The sequence below is a fragment of the Nipponia nippon genome, unplaced genomic scaffold (assembly GCF_047370975.1).
Source record: "Nipponia nippon isolate SJK-2023a ecotype South Korea unplaced genomic scaffold, ASM4737097v1 scaffold_8, whole genome shotgun sequence".
Classification (NCBI taxonomy): Eukaryota; Metazoa; Chordata; class Aves; order Pelecaniformes; family Threskiornithidae; genus Nipponia; species Nipponia nippon.
Genome location: NW_028262402.1, coordinates 48,655,420 through 48,675,256, shown reverse-complemented (window position 1 = coordinate 48,675,256; position 19,837 = coordinate 48,655,420). Strand labels below are relative to the sequence as shown.

The 19,837-nt window shown below is 34.3% G+C and overlaps 1 protein-coding gene across 3 annotated transcripts in view; it reads right to left on the bottom strand.

Annotated features, from left to right (window-relative positions):
- Positions 1-3,568: 3,568 nt before the first annotated feature.
- Positions 3,569-19,837, bottom strand: part of TNPO1 (transportin 1) — an 81,440-nt gene continuing 65,171 nt past the window's right edge. For all 3 annotated transcript variants that reach the window (XM_087741346.1, XM_087741347.1, XM_087741348.1), the window contains 7 exons: positions 19,183-19,281; positions 18,879-18,974; positions 15,934-16,009; positions 15,043-15,142; positions 13,537-13,611; positions 10,551-10,693; positions 3,569-8,994 (listed from right to left, as the gene is read on the bottom strand). In XM_087741346.1, the coding sequence (XP_087597472.1) occupies positions 10,586-10,693; positions 13,537-13,611; positions 15,043-15,142; positions 15,934-16,009; positions 18,879-18,974; positions 19,183-19,281 (554 nt within the window). In that variant the 3' untranslated portion in view covers positions 3,569-8,994; positions 10,551-10,585. The remainder of the gene's footprint in view (positions 8,995-10,550; positions 10,694-13,536; positions 13,612-15,042; positions 15,143-15,933; positions 16,010-18,878; positions 18,975-19,182; positions 19,282-19,837) is intronic.

Below are 19,837 nucleotides of genomic sequence, written 5' to 3'. Positions count from 1 at the left end.
ATACAGCTTATAATTATTACTGTACTAACGAAGAGGAAGGGCAAAGGCTTGGGAATGAATTTATGAAAGATAGTAAATGAAATAATGAAAAAGAAAGGTATTAGTCTGGACAGATTTTTTAGCTGTCTAGGTAAGAAGCAGCTATTTGAAATATCGTGAAGGATAAAATGATTTGGTTATACAGGTACTTAATTAGGATTGCACGTTAAAAATCAGAATGGCAGTATGAACAGGATGGGAAGTGAATGGTTTGTATTTGGGCAGAAGTCATGCTATGTGAAAATAATTCTTACCCTTGATTCTTCACAACATCCACAGATATACATACTAGTGCTTACTAATGGCAGCCACCAGCTTGAGCAGCTGGAAGAAAGACGTGAACTTCATAGTGTCCTTATCACCTTAACAAAACTCTTAAAGCCTAAGTGCTTATGAAGATGTGCAGACTTGTATTAGTAATGATTTAGAGAGCCTCCTGTCTCCACACACATCGAGTAACATCCTGTTACGTCTGCAAAATTTGAAATCTGGGTTTTTTAAAAAGAAATAAAAGTAGCAAAGATGCCTGTGGTTCTTCATTAGACAAACTAAACTCTGAGTCTTTATATTGGGCAACTATTTGCCCAACAACCCCCTGTTAAACACTGCCATTATATGGAATGAGAAACAGTTACACAGATGCTTCCATCTGGTTTTGGCCCAAAGACAACACTTTTGGTGTGTAAAGCCTTCAATAAGGAGGATGGGGATAAGCAAAACTAAAATTAGCTACGTCTTCCTCTGGCAGAGTACTGGAGAAAGTCATGCAACTATCTTACTCCCTTATGCTAAGGTATGTAAAGTATTAAAGCAAATGAATACTTTCTTACTTTGCATTGTGATTCATCCATTCTGCCAAACTATTTCCAAAGCTAGAAAGAAGAGGTGCACATATTTACATGCCTGGGGTTATTTTGAACGTAGTTCCAAAATGTTTATTTGAGCACGTACATTTCAGAATGAAAAATGTATATGCAAGACAATGATTATGAATGTGTTAAGGAGAAGAAAACCCCACCATGTAAGATGACTCAAAATTTCCTTTAGGCATAAAGTTAGACACTGAAAGATGCCTTGTGTCAAGGTGTGGTTCTGGGAAGAAAAATACCACCTCAGAATTTAGTTGTAAAACAGTTTGCTTTTTTTTTTTTTTGGTTGTTGTTAGTTTTAAAGCAAATCCCTCTTTTAATTTTTTCTGTAGTCTCATTCACTATGTTTGAGTTTTCAAACCATGGAACCGTTCAGTCTCTCTATCTGCAAGCCACAGAATCCCCTCAACAAGTCACCATGAATGTAAAGCTGAAAGAGAGCTGGAGAAAATGGCAAATTAAATATGTCCTACACATAAAGGCATTCCTTGACAATCATTTCAAGGTAAAAGGACTGGCAAATTAACATCACTCCTCATTGTGTGCAGTACCTTATCAGAGAAACAAAATTCTATCTGGCATTTTTATTAAGCACTGGGGGTGCTGAGAGAAATAATGGAAAATTTAAAAATATTGGTATGTTATACTGCAGTAGTTATGCATCCAGATTAACCTGTATGCTGTAAACACAAGGGAAGACTAAGTTCCCCTGTATATTTAATAGAGGAAATTTATGACTATTGATTTTTCCAAGGGGCAATAAAGAAAGGAAAAATGGGTAAAACTGTCAGCATAACAGTTCAACATGTATTATTTCCATATTTTAAATATAAATTAAGGTTTGACAAAAATGATTTATACCTGAAGCTACAAAATAAATACCTCAATTTTAACTTTCATGAGTCAAATGAAAGTCTAGCAAATAAGAATTAGTGTCACAAAAACACCCATGAAAAACTGTATGATTCAAAAGTAATACTGTATATGCCATCACTTATACATATATGCATTAATAAATGTGCAGCATAATTGGATCTGTTTTCCTTAAAAAGTAGACTGATTATTGGAAGCAACCTCATTTTAAGTCTGCCATTATTCAGATTAACATTTGGTGGTTTTTGGGAGGTTTTGATGGTATATACTGCTCATTTTATGCAAAACAAGGGTAGATGGCTCTGAAAGAAATGCACTTTCCATATTAATACTTTATATAAGCAGTACATTTCATTGCGAGTCATTCTGGGATAACAAAAGCTACCAACACGTACTCTGTGAGCACTTAACATACATAAATTATTTTACAGACACAATATTCCTACTGAAATGCTTTGTCATTCAAGTAGCTCTTTAAATTAGATGTCTTTTTTTTTTTCTTTTTTTGAAAGAAATAGCATGACCTACTTTGAAAGTACAATCCTTTGCACTGTTGCAACCTGACCACAAACTTGGTCATAATATTCATTTCACTTATTCAAGATGCCAGTACTTACTCTACTCATCTCTTGTTTGTATATACAGGTAGTAATTAAACTCAGACTCAAAATTAGAGGCCACAGCTTAAGATCAGGCCCTAAGGTGATAATAGGACACTTGAACAAAACATCTGACTGACAGCAGGATGTTCCATCATAGGTACCCCACAATATAAGGGGAGTGGGGAGGGCTATTTGAAAGAAAACAAAAAGAAAACCTCCCCCATCCCCTCCCATGCAGCCACTGGTGCGCTTAGCCAACAGGAGCTGATCTCTCTGCTAATCAACATGGTCTCTACACACCTACACTGCTCTGAACAGCTATTCCATGGCCGCCTCAGATTTCTGCTTCCAGAAAGAGATGTCCTTCATTAAGCAGACTTTCAGCTGAGTATGCAGCAATTAATTTCTACTATAAATTTTATTATAGTAAGTAGTTATATCATGACAATGCATTTTAATTTAATCATTACATTATAGAAGCTATCTGTACTAGACATGTCTAAATTGTCTACATGCTGCTGACCAACTGTTAAATATTAGAAGTGAACATAAGATGTTCAAATCAACATGGGTGGATTTTGTCCAGAGAGCTACTACTGTTAGTTTCATACTTTCATTTTAGAGACTCCTGTATCAAGAACTTACATAAATGGAAGGACAGATCTTTAAATAGTTTGTATTATCATGGTCTCATAAAAGCTAGATAAAATTAGACTAAGACCACTGCAAGTTTTGGTTCAAGGTCTTGAATAATTTTCATTTATTTTTAGTTTACTCCTTTATAATTCACATTATTGACAGCACAAGCAATGAGAATATTTTTTTTTTTTTTCCCCTTTCCCATTTGGTCAGACTTAGCGAGCATCAGCTATTTCAAACAAAAATACAGTCAACGTACCAGTTCTCAGTAGCAAAGCAGTTACCAGTATCACCCAACAGGCATTAATTTCACTTCATATAAACCTCCTATTTCTACACTGATCTGCCGTCAAGCAGCATGAAGCATCTAAACTGAACTGACCTTAACTTATCCAAAGATCATCTTCTTTCAGATAAAATGAAAATCCTTATTCAAGAGACTCCAGAACTTACATGTGTGAACCAGAAGAGTGCACTACTGAGTCAGGCAAAACATAAATTCAACATGAAATTTTCATCTTTCATTAAAAATTGGAATGCAACATCTATATTTAAACAACTTTATTAACATAGTCAAGCAGTGATTAACATTCACATCTATTATGTCACATCATACAAATGTAAATACAAAATTACTACAGTACAATATATATTCTCTGCATGATCCAAAATATTTGGTGGCCCCAAAAACTCTTTAAAATTCAGCAGCTTATCAAAAATTAAAACCATATTCTATTTAAAGTGAAGTTCTGTTAGCACATAGGCAGACTTCAAGAAATATCACTCAATTTAGTACAGTTTGAGAGGTTGCAGGAGGATATGTTTGAAGGAAACATTCCAACATTGTGGCAGATACAGAAACATCAGATTTAAAGCTTTCAAGCAAAACTCATACAACCTAAGTTGTCAGCAGAAAGATCCACTCATCTTTCACTTTAAACTATTTTGTATACTGCATCCAATTTAAAATTTTACAAGTGTCTAGTATTAGTAAGTCAGACAATGTACAACATAACTACCTATCTCTTCCCATGAAAAAAGATAATATTACACTGGAGATTCAACAGCCAAATGAACCTGCTTATACCAATCTTTTTTCCTAATTGCTGTCCTTGCAAAAGCCACCCAGGCCTTCTCAATTTTGTTGCTCACCCAAAGTAAGGAAATAGATACCTAAGTCGAAAGTAGCACAATAGAACCAGCTTATAGAAAAATGATGCTATAATATAAGCGCTGATTTCTTCGAGATGTGGATTTGGCTTACTTAAAGTATACTGTAACACCACACAAGGATTCATCTTATAGAGCCATTTTAAACTTCCCTCATATAAGTACATTCAAGTGAGTACGTATCCTTATTATTCTAGCAGAATATACTCTACAAGGCAAGCAACAAGAGAACTCGCCTCAGTTTCCCCATTCAAAATAATATTCTAAAACTGGCCTGCTCCAACCATTAAGTGCAAAGAGCAAGCATCAGTGGCAGACAAAAACCAGTTTCTATTGGAGAAGAATACCTAGAAGACTGATGGATGCAAGTCATTCTGGAGAATGCATAGGTGAGTGAAATACACAGCTACTGATCAAGCTTTATCTATTCAAGATGAGGTTACTGGAAATACTTATGTAATACATAACGAATATGTATGCAAACTACATCAGCATCTATCTGAGATAACTGCAGGATGTTTTGCCATTTACAGCAGTCATTTCACTGTAGAGCTTAACCTTTATCTAAGATAAAAAGCTACTCTTTAGACCCTATATAGAAGCTCTATGCGTCTACCATCCTCATGAAAGAGATAGTATTGAAGTAATTAGTGTTAAGTTACAACTTCTTTCCTTGACAAAATCTGAAACAAACTATTTCCAATATGATGTTGCATTTAAAGCATTCTTCAAGAAATATTTCAGTTGTTTGAATATGGATGCATTCTCCTCAAGGGAAGAATGTTTTTGCACCTTATCTGTTAATACATTCAATATGAATAAAATAGGTGAAGCAAAAGTCATTATTGTCCCACAGTAGAAGGTTAATTTAGAGTAAGTTTAAGGCAGAGGAGCTGCCTAAATGAAATACATAACCTGCTATAATTAAGACACATTTTTATTAGCATGTGTTCTGAACAAAAAGGGTACAAGAGTATTCACCTGAGATAAAGCTAGTATTTGAATATTTCTAAGTAGCAATGAGTTTCGCTTGAGGAAAGCCACTTGAAGTTTTAAAATATACATTTTACTATTATACAATATATGCAGTTTAAGTAATTAAGATTGATGCTAACATAAAAGTCCTAACAAAAAAATAAATCACAGTGTGTATCAATATTGTTAGTTACAAAATTTATGCTACTTCATAACTTTTAAAAATTATGATGATTATAAATTTTAAACCCATTCTTCTAAAAGTGATCTTTTGAGTACAAGCTTTAAGGAGCAATAAACTAAAGCACAAGAATTAGCTTATTACAATTTAAATATATACATATTCACTGATTTAGAAAATAATCAAGCTTTGGAAAAAATTTACAAAATTGATTATTTTTGCTTGCACTGGTTAAAATAATGAACTATTCTAATCTTTTTCCCTAAACGAAAAGAGCTGTTTCCTGAATGTGTAATGAAAAAAATTTAGTATTGACCTTCACTTAAGACTAATTTAACAGCAATTTAGAACTGCCAAAAAGATGCATTTATAAGGATTTTAAATACACTTTCTGTTACCAACTTAGGTTGATCAGCAGCTTTTGTTCACTCTCAGAATCCTTCAAAAAGGGAAACTCAAAACAGGAAAAAGGCATATATAAAAACAGTAAACACTGACCTCCTGAGGTTCCTACAACAAAAATATTCAAGTAGAAAATCTACACCATTACGTAGCAGCGGCTATTTCTGTAGTTTAGCACACTAACAGCACTTTATTCAGTGTGTAAGGAGCAGATGAAGTAAGCCGTGCTTTTAGCATGCCAAGAGGCAGAAACACTGGAATGTAACAAAGACAAACTCACAATTCTACCAGTATAAACATTCAGTCAACATTCAAGAACTGTCACGACTACACCACAAGAATTAAGATGCTTTTTATATATCCCATGATGCAATAATTGAATTATAACTGTTAATGCTGATTCAGAACTTTTCTTACCTCACATTATACCCTAAATGGCTTCTGCAAATCTCTGCGCTATATTATGCATTACGAATATGGTTCATTTGCTTTAAAATATACCATGAGAGAACTTACTGATACAAAAGACTATTTTGTCAGTACTTTTTATTTCTGCCTTATTTTAATTATTTTTCTTGCTGTTATACCAGATCAGTTCCCATCTGTAGAAATACCTATTAAAATACGTATGTACAGAAGTGGCATCCTAAGTTAATCTGAGGTGAGGTGGAGTGGTTTTATTTGGTTAAAGGGGCTTTCTGAAATTTAAGAAGTTTAGTTAAACTCAGATTCTAGATGTTATACTACAGTATTATTTGGGGAGGTTTTCTATTCTACAATTTTTTTAATGTCATTTCTCTGAAACTCTTTCCTAATGTTCAAACACACTCAAAATTAAAGCAAGTTTGGGTCTAAAATAACATCCCACCTTGCTAAATTTTAAAGGTTTGGTTTTTTTTTCTTCCAGAATTTAGTTTTAAAGTGTTTTTAGTGACTATTACTAATTTACTTCAGATTTATTAGTTAAGAAGGAATTTTGTATTTGCTACCAAAGGAATGTAATTTGAAAGCAAGTTATCACATGCAATTTTGACCAAATTGAATACTATGTACTAGCATTACTGAATGTACTTCGTACAGTACATGTCCAAACTATTCTTCAGGCATAATCCATTAAAATTTGCAAAGCCAAAAAAAAGGGGCAGGGGGAAGGGGGATGTAAAACATGCATGCTATCATGCATTTAAAAAAAAAAAAAATCAAAACTCTTTAAACAGCATTTATAAGTTCACACTCACACAGCTCAAACATCAGTGCAATGGCTAAATCATTCAACAGTCAAAGAACAGAACCATGCAAAGAAGAGCAAGTTCTTAAAAAAAAAAACCAAACAAACAAAAAAACCCCAAAACTGTTATCCAGTATCCATTCTGCAATGCAAAGGTGAGAAACTAAATCTATAAAAAGGCTGTTATGGCTTAATTTTGTTTTGCAGATTAATTATGCAGCACTTGAAAAATGGAAAGGTGTGGCTTCACCTCTGACCAGCAGAGTTAAAAGTCTCTCCATTTTCCTTTATCATCATGGGATACTCTTTAGGCAATCTAAATTATTAAAGACTTGCCACTTTCAGATGGACACAAGATCAAGTGTACCAGTTAGGATTTCACATTCACAGTACATAAGAAAATACACATGGAAGGAAAAGTAAAGGGTTAACTTAACAAGGATTTATTCACAGGAATACATGTAAGTAGAGAAAAAAAAACACAACAGAAAAGCTAAACAAATGAAATGAAGAGGATCCAAACCAACTTTCACTCCATAGCTTTAAACTTGCACCCTTGTGCATTTAACTACATCACAAAGGGCCACCAACATGCGCCGATACAGTGTAGATACCCTGCATTACATCCATTAACTTAAACATCTCTTTTAAGATCATGCTTTGAACAAAAAGAAAGCATAGAAGGTAATATGTTGAGTGGGAATAAACACAAATATAGCAATCATGTCATCAACTTCTACAATTGTCTTTATGTGCCAACTAACATTTATGCAGCCTTTAACGGGTCTTACCATGTAACTCATGTTTAGAGATTCTGATAAAATCACTAGTATATAACCATGCAGAAAGCACATCACACTGACAGCACAGAGGCAAATATTTTGCACAGCTATATCAGCTTTCCACATTGTGCAGGTTACACACAATACAATATCAATCTTATTCTTAACAGATCCTAAAAAGGTATTTCAAGGCCTAATTGTTAACTACAGTACTTTATATCTATATTCTTAATAAAAATAAAATCCACAGAATCTTAAAAAAGGAATTTCAAATGCAGGGCTATATTGAATTGGTAAACTGCAACACAAAACTGGCGCAACATAGGTAAATGTATACCAATTTCACTCTATGTGATGCAAGCATGCTACTTTCCCACTAATTTAAATTACTTCTGATCACTATGAGCCAGAATGCATGCCTGAACCTTAAACTGCACGTTAAGAATAATGCCTTACTCTAGAAATTAAATCTAATGAAGTACAATAATCAAATCATATCCACTACTTTAATTCTTTTTTTAATGTAAAAATTAAGATGTCAATCTCTCCTTTGAAATGTCCCTCCCCTTACCCCAAAAATGAAAGGAGTGACTCATTTGGCAGCTTGCAGGTTGCTTCATTTTGTCCAAGTTAACCTTTATTAGTTTATGATGGGGTTCCTATATTGTACACTGCAAGTGCCTGCTTCTAATAGACACAAGCTGCATTTTAACTGTACTAACTTCATTTGTGTAGTTCTTCATTAACATGCAAATACCTAGGAATCCCATCAAGCAGGATGAAATAATGTAGAAAACCCTTACTTAAAAAAACATAAAAGAAAAAAGAAAGCCTTTTACTGTTTGTGACCCCCATTCTTAGGTTTCCTTTATTGTGCGCAAAATAGTTTTCCTCTTTACGTATCCCTATGGTTCAATTATATGGTTCTTATTTTGGTACAATTCCCCACAATATTCCAGAATGTGCTGTTTTGTAACTAGATTCTTTTTTTTTTTTTCTTCTTCACATCCAGTGCAGAGTTGTAATAGGAGACAGATTTCCACCCACAAAGGCTCCAGATGTTAAAACATTTCCCAACATCGACTTAATACAGTGACGGCAACACCTCCCTCCCGCCCCTCCCAGTAGGGTTGGGATTGTACTGTATTCCCTACTGGTTTACCCTTCCCCCCAGTAAAGGGTAACATTTTCCCTGGGTGCAGAGGCTCCCTCATAGTCTCCCAGACTGAAGGACCTGTGAAAGGAAAAGATAAAGGTATAGTGAAATCTTACCTTGAACCTTAACTGACAGATCTGTGCATAAACAAAGAGCTTTTTCACCTTTTTTAAAAGTAGGTGCCAGCCTTTAACTTAAAAACTAATTTATGCCTAGATTTTCCCTTTTAAGTCTGTTTAAGAAAAGAGCCCATTTATATCAGGTAAATTATTATTCATGAAACAACAATGTATGCTTTAAAGCTACACTTATAGTTCCACTATTGTGGCTATGCTTAGATTTAAGATAAAAGCAGTCCTACATATTCTAACAAGCTTTTCCATTTTTAGCACAAAATTATGAGGTAGTTATGACGTTGAGGAAGAGCACTAAACATATCTGCTGCTGATCTAACAACTACACTTTTAGGTGGATTAAACAAGTTATCCATAGTGTCTCCTCCTAAGAATAACGGTGAATTTTATCCTTTGGATTCCTCTTCATTAGGAGAAAACACCCTTATGTCACAACTAAAATGCCCTCATTGGTAAATATGTAAATGTTTGAAATTGGTTTGTTTTTAATCCATTGTTCAGATCAAACATGTAATTCAAATGGGATTTCTTATGTCACTGAATTTGAAAAAAAATCTTAGGCTGACTTCTGAATAGTTGTCCATTCAAGAACAAAACAAAATTGAATGATTCGCTCCCATAATTTCAGTACAAGAGTTTTACAGCAAGTATCAAATTTATATAAAGACTGAATGAATAAACTTAATTCACCCTCTTTTTTGGGTAGTATGATAATCTCTTCACAGTATCACACTACTTTACACATGGGAAATCTGTTTTATGCAGTGTGCACAGACAGCATAGAAAGCAAGGTGGTATAATAACTGTTCTAGAATGCACTATCACTCTTCTTTGCTGAAGTTGAATCATTCTCCACACAGAACTACAACAATTCTGAATTGGTGCACAAAATGGAGTATGGCAACAATAAACACATCAGCCTTTCCAAAACATCAAACTCTACAGTTACAGTAGAGTCACAGATTAGCACAACATCCTTTATTCAATGCAAAGATCATCTAGCTAGTATGTGGTTAGGAATATATTGGACTTCTCATGGCTAAAGTGTGTTAGCAAACTTGCTTTCCTATCCTAGAGGAATATTCCTGCTTAGACAACATCTGCCAGCTACTAATTTGTAAGACATAAGGGAGTCTGTGCCTTTAGCATGATGGCTTGAGGATCACATTCATCACTTTGCTTATTAAGCCTGAACTGGAACTTTGTTACACCTACACTTCCAACCTTATCTTGACACAGTACCGTGCCTATCATACACTCACTTTTTCTTTCTTTTTCTGTAAAAATAAAATAACAGAGTCAGACAACTGCTTTTGCTACAGCTACCATCATTTAGGTACAATATCATCCCTTTTTATTCCTTCTTATAGGAAGGAAGGATATCTCATCCAGCATATCTGAAAAATTCTAGTCTGATGAATTAATTATGTTTCATATAATGCAAACAGGGAGGAAGTCTGTTATACAGCTCTGTTCAGCAAGGAAGATTTGTGTGCTTACCTCTAATTATGGGACTGCAGCTACAGTGCATGAGGTTAAACTCCATAGTAAGCTGCAAGGCGCTCTTTTAAGGGAAGAGGAAACTGGTCAGAGAAACGCCTCCAATTCTCATCCCCAACTTGATTTTTAAATCCATGAAGAATCTACAAATGAGAGGGGGGAAGCTCAAATAATCACTAAATGGTAGATAAATGATCATTATTTACTAGCAACATATGCAGTAAGCCACAAAATGCTGGATTGTACATCTGTCCATTTGAATTCTCCAATTTAATATCAAAATGCTACTAAGAAACAAAGGAAGTCTAGTAATGTCTTTCTTAACTGAAATGTTTTTTCTTTTAAGGGTGACATATAGAATATAGCTACCCACACAAATTAGTGTGTGTATACATATCTATATGTATTTTTAATGAGTACGGTGACTTACAACCTCAAGTTAGGCCATTTCAGCATGCTAAACATTTTATCAATTGACACAGTTTATATATGATTATTGCATTCACATTTCTTTTTTAAATGCGTAATATGTTGTGGGAAGAAAGCTGAGCCAGAACTGCAGCCAACATTTGACAGAAATTGCCTGTCAATTTCTAGCACAAATACAAAAGCATCCTGTGAGAGCTCTCTTTTTTCCATGGAACCTGTAAGACAACTGTCACTAAAAAGGAAGCTGTGAAAATCTTTTGTGTTTTGAAAGAACAGGGATCCAGAGTCAGTGGCAGTCAAAAGCCAGCGAAAGAGGGGAAAAAAAAAAAAAATCTACAGGTTTCAGTCTGGCCCTTCCAATGTAATAAATTAACTGAAAACTATGAAAATTAAATGATGCTATCTAAAAGGTCTTACTATATCAGGTCTGAAAACAGCAGGTTAAAAGGCAAACATTAGAAAGAACAAAAGCAGATGAAATGGCTCCTCATCATAGAAAATAATGCCAAAGGAGTCTAAAGTTTTGTTTTTCTTTTTTAAATTCAAGGATATTGAATTGTGGAATAGTCTATCATGAACACATCCTCACAGAAAAGGCAATGTTAAAGCTCATGGTGCTGAGTTTAACCTCAACACAATATTCTCAAGCAGAGCTGTTCTTAAACAGGATGTAGCAATAATGACATTGCAGTGTCACCAGTTAACTTACTGCTTTTCTTCCTGGAAGAGACCATCTACAAGCAGGCTCACCTCTCTTTCCTAACCCAAAGAGTCAGATTAGCCAGCTGCCAAGAAACTACTGAAAATCTAAGAATGTTTAGGTATGACAAAAGGAACACTTTTAAAATCATATTCCAGTAGAGTTTTAGCAAGTGAGCTTCATCTACAGTCTTTAGATACCTTGCTTTTATAAAAAGTGATAAAATTCTTAGGGTATATGTCAGATTTCAACACTGGCAGCTCATCTACCCATGCTCTTGGAAATGGTATTTTGTCTCTCAGCGCTAGTGCTAGAAAACAAAACAAAAAAAGAAATACTGGACAATCCAGTTTTTTTCCATTGTTCCTGAAAGGCATAATTATTGTTGGAAAAACATTTAACTGGACTACAGCAGTCATGTATTCATGAGGAAGTAATCTGAAAAATGTGCATGCCATCACTTGAAGAAAGCTTTGTCTCCTTTCTTGCATGGGAAAAAGCACAAAAGAATACACTTTAAAAAGCAAGGATGTCCTTACGCCAAGTGACCACTAGACCGTTGTGTCTAGTTGGAATGCATTAGATCCCACATGGATAACTTGGAAAGAGTCTGAAAAACAGGAGCCTAACTCACTGAAGCAAGTATTCAGTGCTGAAGGACCAGTGCAGAAACACACACTGAGACTGCTTTGGACAATCATCCTGCACTTTCTTTTAAGCTTGTAAGTATTCGCTGTTCTCTTCTGCTGATGCTAGAATACTCACAGCTGTGCATTTCCTGGACCTAATGTTCCTTCAAAGGAGACTAGTTGTCTGAGAGGCTAACTAGGACAGTGAGATTTCTGTCTTTGCTCTTAAAGATGGGATACAAAAGTTCTAGTTTCTATTCCGGTGGCTCACACATGGCATTACTTGAAGAAAAAGTGCCAATATTGACCTATGACCCTAGTGAATACTTAGGAATATGCACCATTTTTGCTTTAAGAGCATTATCATGAACTTTTGACACACATTTTTCCTAAAAACAGAGATTTCACTTTACAACTTATGAGGGGAGCTACACTACTGAACAGTAACAGCACCTGTTCATGGAAGTGAAATAGGTTTCTTTTTTTTTTTTTTTTTTTTTAAATCCAAAACACTAGTGCCAAAACACAATATATAACATTCCGGGTGGGTTTTTTTTTGCTTCTTTTACACAAGGCAAATGGTCCTTTCACTTAAATTGTATTGACACTTTGTCTAGGGTTGTATTCTTGGGTATAATTGTATGTTAGTTTCTTGAAACTAACAAGAATCCAAGAAGGATTCTGAGGAGGAGTAAGCAATCCTGAAAAGTTATTTTCAGCAGGAGTAAGAGAAACAGATCAGGATAGCATGGAATATTTTTGATTTGCAATTTTCTAGATATTTGTCCAGAATAAAGTAGGCATCTCCGTGGCAAAAAAGTCTTGAACCATACAAATCTCATTTTCTAGGAAAAAAATCTTAAATCTGGTATAAAAAACCCTGTTCTTCCAAATGCAGGCAAAACATAGTAGGCTGGATATGATAAGAGGCTCTTTGAGGATGATTATCCCTTCAAATAAGATCTCAAGTGAACTTTTCAATACTGTTAACAAACGTTTGGAATAAGCCAAATGCATATAAGGAAATAAGGTTAAATATAAGAAAATATAGGTTAAAAAAAAAAAAAAAAGCCAGGATTTTAATGTTGTTTTGTCTGAAAATTTATAACCTTGCAAAGAAGCCTCCATGACTGCAGTAAGTGCTAACAGTGGAAACAGAAAGCAAGAAAAAAACCAGGGGATCCAAAACAAGCACTGTTAGGATATACTGTTATATTAGAAACATTACCTTACAGAACATGTCCCGGAGATCATCTTTTGGGCTAATCCACGACGCAACAGCATCACAAAAAAAAATAAAGTCCTACAAGATTAAACAATCACATAGGTTAGAAACCTCAATTTATAGGTCTGAAAACAACGCTTGATGATATCAGCTATGCAGGGTCTTTGATCCTATTCAGAACTGCTTTTGTTTTTATGTATTTATGTTCCAGTTAATTCAGACAATAACAGTAAGTTATTGTATGCCTAAGTGCTCACAAACAGAAATAGCTGAGTGTGGCAATAGCTTTTGTTTAATTAGGTTTTTGATTAATAAAACCACAGTTATAAAAAAAACAACTCTCCCCTGCCACACCACACTTGCCTAACTTGAATTCTTTCAGGACACATACCAAGTTCAACAACCAATCACCTTAATAACAAGCAAAAAACTCAAGACCGCAGTCACAACACTCACTCTTTCACACATTTCCAGTTGGGGAAAAAAGCTGTTGTATTTCTTCAAGCAGGGCCAGAACTTTTTTTTGTGGGACACACAGAATGTTTATCATAGAGGTTCAAAACTAAAGCCACCCCAAAATCCCTATACTTAGTTCATCTGCTGTCATGCATTACCTCCTACCACACCATTAAAACACCAGTCTTTAATCATTATGTTGATAACGCACATGTGTTTGGGTAGGAACTGAGGATAACAACTAGAGAGAAGGAGAGATGGGATAATGGAAACAGTCTTTAATTATGTCCTCCCCTTAAGCTATGCGAAAGAACAAATGGACAGCAGAAGAGGGAAATGCTAAGTACAGAATAAGGCATAAGTGAAATGAACTGAAAATTTCAAAACAAGGTAGAGGCTCAGTTCTTGTGTTTCAGGAAGGAGAATTCCAGGCAGAAGAGAGGGAAAATCACCTTCATTTTCCTCTTAGAAAACATTACATTGGTACAGCTTTACTTTGGAGGTGTGGAGTCTAAAGAGCAAGTCATATTCTCTTCTTCAGATGTACCATTTATTTTAGAGATACATGTTCCTTGTCGCATTGACTATTTAAGCAATATATCCAAAGTTGAAACAATCTTCCCTACCCAAGTTGTAAAAATAAAGAGGTGGTTACTGTTTTTGTTCTGTTTCTTGTTTTAAAAGCCTAGGTTACATCTGGAAAATAGGTTTAAGTATGTCAACTTTTGGCTTACATTTTTATACAGGTCCTGAACACAACCTGACAGAAGTATCAAAATACAGTTATTTTAAGCAAAATTCATTATTTACATATTCTTTCTAAGTAAAAGAAAAAACCTGAATTTAACAATACTCTTCTCTTTTCCTTTGCTAGGTGATAATTACTGAAGCATCATGATACGTATCATTTGCAATATAAACATTGTGGCCTCCTTGACCTCAAAATAAAGCTACATCATGTACTGCAGGGAATCACATCATACTCCATATACAGCTTTCACTAAATTTCACACGAGTAAAGAAAAGAAGTTAAGATCTATTCATGTATCTTACTTGAACTACTCCACTGGGGTTGACCGAGATCATGGTACATATCCCACGGAACGCTGAATCCTTTTCCTCATTGTCTCTTATGTTTCGCAGAGAGGTGCACCTAGCAAGTTGGAGACCAAAACTTAGATAACTCTATTACTTTTTCTTCAATCAAGTCAGAACTAGATGACAGTATTTGATGGAATAAGTCACACTGATGATGATAATGATCTGAAACGCTATTTTGAAGACTTAGAAAAAGTTGTCCACAGTCTTTACTAGCATATTCCCATTAGGCATCACCTCCATAATCTTGCTTTCCTATTGTACTATATACAGTTATGAAGTGTGACCTGTATTCCATTAAATACAAAAGAAACATGTATCTGAAATATTTATAGAAACTATCATTATTAGAAGCGGAACATATAATACTATCACAGTATGAATTATGTCAGATACCACTTACAGAACAGTTATTTAACTTTTACAGCAGCAAGCAAGCTATTTTATACATAACAGATCTATAAACATATACTCCTTACAGCAATTCAAGCCTCAGACTGAATTTTAAGTAAAGTAATGCACGGTTTAAATTTTACAGTATTTGCATGCATTGTATTATCATTCTGGTGGATTTTAAAATGCTCTTTCATAGTCAAGCTTTAACACAGCAAGCATGTGACAATCTTATCCCATGCATAAATTAGTCGTTAGCCACAACATAAAGAATACATGACGGTGCTACTAAAAACTCACAAACCTGATAGGACAAGATTAGTCACATGGTTGGCAATGATTAAGGATTGAGATTTTGTAACCAACTGAAAATATATCTAAAAGTGAGATAGAGAGAAGAAAGAAAGAGAGTGAAGAAAAATGAATTAAAAAAAAAGATTGAATAATACACACCAGGGTCTTATAAACTGCTGTAGCATGGGGGCCACCTCTTGAGGACAAACGTAACCAAGACGACCAATTGTTATTGCTAAGGTAACGCAATCACGGTTATACACCACCAAACGCCAACCAAGACATGAGCAAATGAGGGGGGAGGAGAAAAAATAAAGAAAAAACAACAAATAACTCAGAAACAGAAACCAACAGAATCTGTGTATGATAATAAACATAAGATTTCACCAGTGCTGTTTATTACCACCCCCTAAATAAGAGGCAGCAACATATATGGTATACTCTCCAGGGTAAAAGAAAAATTGAAGAAGTAAATGAGAGAACACCAAAAACACAATTTAAAATCCAAAGGCTTTCTGATGTAAGCAGTCATTTTGCCCTCTTCAGGGTAATCTCTTACAGTAAATTTACCTACCACACATTTTGAAGTTTTTATTCAAATGTACTATTATGGATAGTCTTGATAAAAAGGAATTAGCCAGTTTCAGTTTTAGTTTTAAGTATTCTAAACATTTTATTTTTTTCAATATCTAGAATTCAAGATTTTAATATACATACTCTATCAGTAAAAATACATTTATAAATACTTTTACATGGAAAATATTGTGGTCTATCTAAAAATGCTAAATAGATGTAACACTTCTCAAAGAGCACCAAATATTTGTTTTCTTCATAATCTTGTAGAGAATTTAAAGTGACTGCAGATTAATTCTTTAATCCCAGTATTTCTCCTGTTCACAAAAGGCTTCCTCATAGAAGTCATATAAGAACCTGACTTCTGATACCAAGGCATATGGACGCATGAAAAGCAAAATTGCTTCATCAGATGATTAGGTAGTTTGGTCCTTTGTTCTGAGGAATAGATTGAAGAAAATATCATCATGCAAATGTGTTTTAATGGTGTTTGCTCAACTCACGGAAGATTAATCTTTAGAAAAAGGAGAGGGTGGGGAATAATGTATCAGGATTACTTGAAGCAAAATACATGAATAATACTAAAATCCAGCAGATTTATATGAAGCAGAGAAAGGAAACCTATGTTCAAGGGACATACTATGCAACACTCTAATTAACAGGCATTTGCCAACAGTTTCATGAAACATGCAATAAAGCAGATGATGCTTTCTCCAATAAAAGTTTGGTGTGGGATATGCTAGCAGTTTGAAACGTACTCATTCCATGAAAGCTGCAGCTCACTAGTAATGTACTGTTTTGGCCTGATGTTACTCAATTTCAATATGCAATGTCTAAAACTTTTGGCAGATCTAACTTATAAAACTGCATTTAAAGTGCTACTTTCAAATGAAAATACACTTTTAAATTTTATCTGTAAGTTCTCACAGCTACAGTCTGTACAAGGAATAGTAATCTCTGTCAAAGCTCTACTTTTTGGCATGTACTGGTTATTTTCTATGGAATTACTTTTACTTAAGGTGGTCTTGTTTTGATAGAAGTGTTTTCATAGCTCATTACATAGCAAGCTAAAGCAGAAAACAGTAATATTCTTGCACATACTAGTGGCATGCAGCACAATATCCCACAACAAACTTATTATAAGTACACCACACTCAACATTTATTTGCAGTTATGCATCCACATTTAAAGTAACTATTAAGAGAATAAAAAAAAAAGTCAGTGTTTGGATGCTTCAAAATTCTCTAACAATGATGGAAGCAAACATTTAAGTACTGGATGCCTCTCAGTTACAGGTATTACACATCCATCAGTGCAGAGGAAGGGAGTCAGGGCAGGGGGAAAGAAAATTTATATTGCTATACTATTCCATGGTATATTTCACAACAAGTAAGTATTTGCTCCAAAATTATCTTTTCAAAAAGTAGTACCTATAATACACCAGACAACTAGGTAATTTTTCCTTCAAGTTCACCTTCCATACTAAACAGGGGGACAGGGAAGGGGCAGAGAAAGTACAGCTTTTAAGTTTAAAGAATACCAGAGGAAAAATATGCACTGAAAATCTCTCTCCAATTTATCTCTTGCTTAGCTCAAAAAATATAACTGTAGCACTGAATTTGCATAATTTTCAGTCATGTCAGGTATAATGACTAAACCGTCATTTTTGTGCAAGACAGTTTTCAAACAGAAAAAAGAATCTCAATTAGTAAAACAGTAAACCAGAAACCTGTCAAATTATTAATAAAGCTTTGCTGAAGTATGGAAGGTGCTCTTCATACCAGAACGTGCCCTCTATAAATGCAAAAGAAACAAGCCTCAGAAATTCTGATTCAGTAAGGCATTTGGGGATTGCTACCAATTTGGAAGGCAAAGCTGTGGGCCAGAACATAAAACATGCATACCATTTTTAGAATTCTTTTCAGAAATTTGTTATTAAGTGACCAGGGAATAGAAGTTATACATTTCAGTTATGTTGTGGTAAAACTGCCATCACAGATCTAGATTTTTGTGCATGATATTACAAGTTTATCTAAAAAAAAAAAAAAAAAAAAAAAAAAGAAAAAAGAGGAGTGCATTTTTTTGTAAATTCAAGGAGTTCGTTATTTGTTTTATATATGCCAATTACCTTTGTTTCAAACACTAGACATATATATACAGTACACATGTGTAAAGACATGCATATATTAAAATCAGTATGAACTAAGTCTTTAAGTGTTACTGCATACATTTGTCATATTCAATACATAAAGCTGGAAAAATACTTAAACAGATGATAAATAAATATAATAAATGTTATAAAAGTGAGAAAGCAATTACTTTAAGAATCTAGATATATGATAGATGGTTTGCAGCAAGACTGAGACTTGTAAGAGCTTCTGCAAAACAGAGTTGCTTTTGCTTATAAAAGCCAAATATATAGCAATAAAATCAGTTCTGGTGTGGTTCCCCTATGCAATTTTTTAAATCATTATAAAAAAAAAAAAATATCTGTAATTCGCTTCACCACGTATGGGTCAGTTTTTGGGTACCTGTGTTCTCTAACAACGTCTTTGGTGTGTTGGGTCTGTTAATTATTTCTACAAGCTGGTGCAACACCATTGGAATATAAGGCTGCATCTCTATACCTGAAACAGCCAAAAAAAAAAAGATTCAGAAGAAAATGACCATTAATATACATAATCTAAATAGATCTGGTACATTCAACTTACTAACAAGGACAAGAATCTCAAATTTAATTTACTTTTTAACATGAAAGTATCACTAAAAAAACCCAAAAAACACCCAGACAAACCATGCTAAATGTGCAAAGATTCAAAGAAAAAGCAATCTTACCCATCTGGATGGAGATTTCTCCAATCGCCCAGGTGGCATTGTTACACACAGAAATGAATTCGGGGTTTAGGTTGGTTCCCAAAATGGGCATGAAATCAGCTAGAAAGAACAACATTTTAAAAATCTCATCACACAATACAACTATCTTGTCCTATTACTGTAAGATCACAGGGGGGGAAAAAAAAGTTTTTAAAAAAATCATGTAAGCCTATTTAAATGCTTGGAAAGTGTTACACATGAATTAACAAGAGCTATATTTCTGCTATATATCAGATTAATCTGGATTTTAGAACCTAAGCAGATCAATGCAAATATTTTCAAATTATGATTTTAAAATGTTTCTAATAGGCTTTATCTTTATGTAACTCTAGAAACCTTTTTTCTCCCCTTCCCTTGCTGGCGCAGCAGGGGAGAGGGGAAGAGGGGAGAAGAAAAAAAACACAGCTACAAGTACTTGTAGTTTTACAACATAGTTGAACAACCCTCAAATCACCTGGATAGCTATGTACTCAGCTATGCTTGAAAAAACAATGAAGCCTAGAAGGCAATCACATCCTTGATTAAATTTTAAGAAAAAAAATAGTCACAAAGATAGATTATAACATCTGCCAAATAAATTTTAAATTCCAAGCCTATCCAAGCATTCATTTGGCAA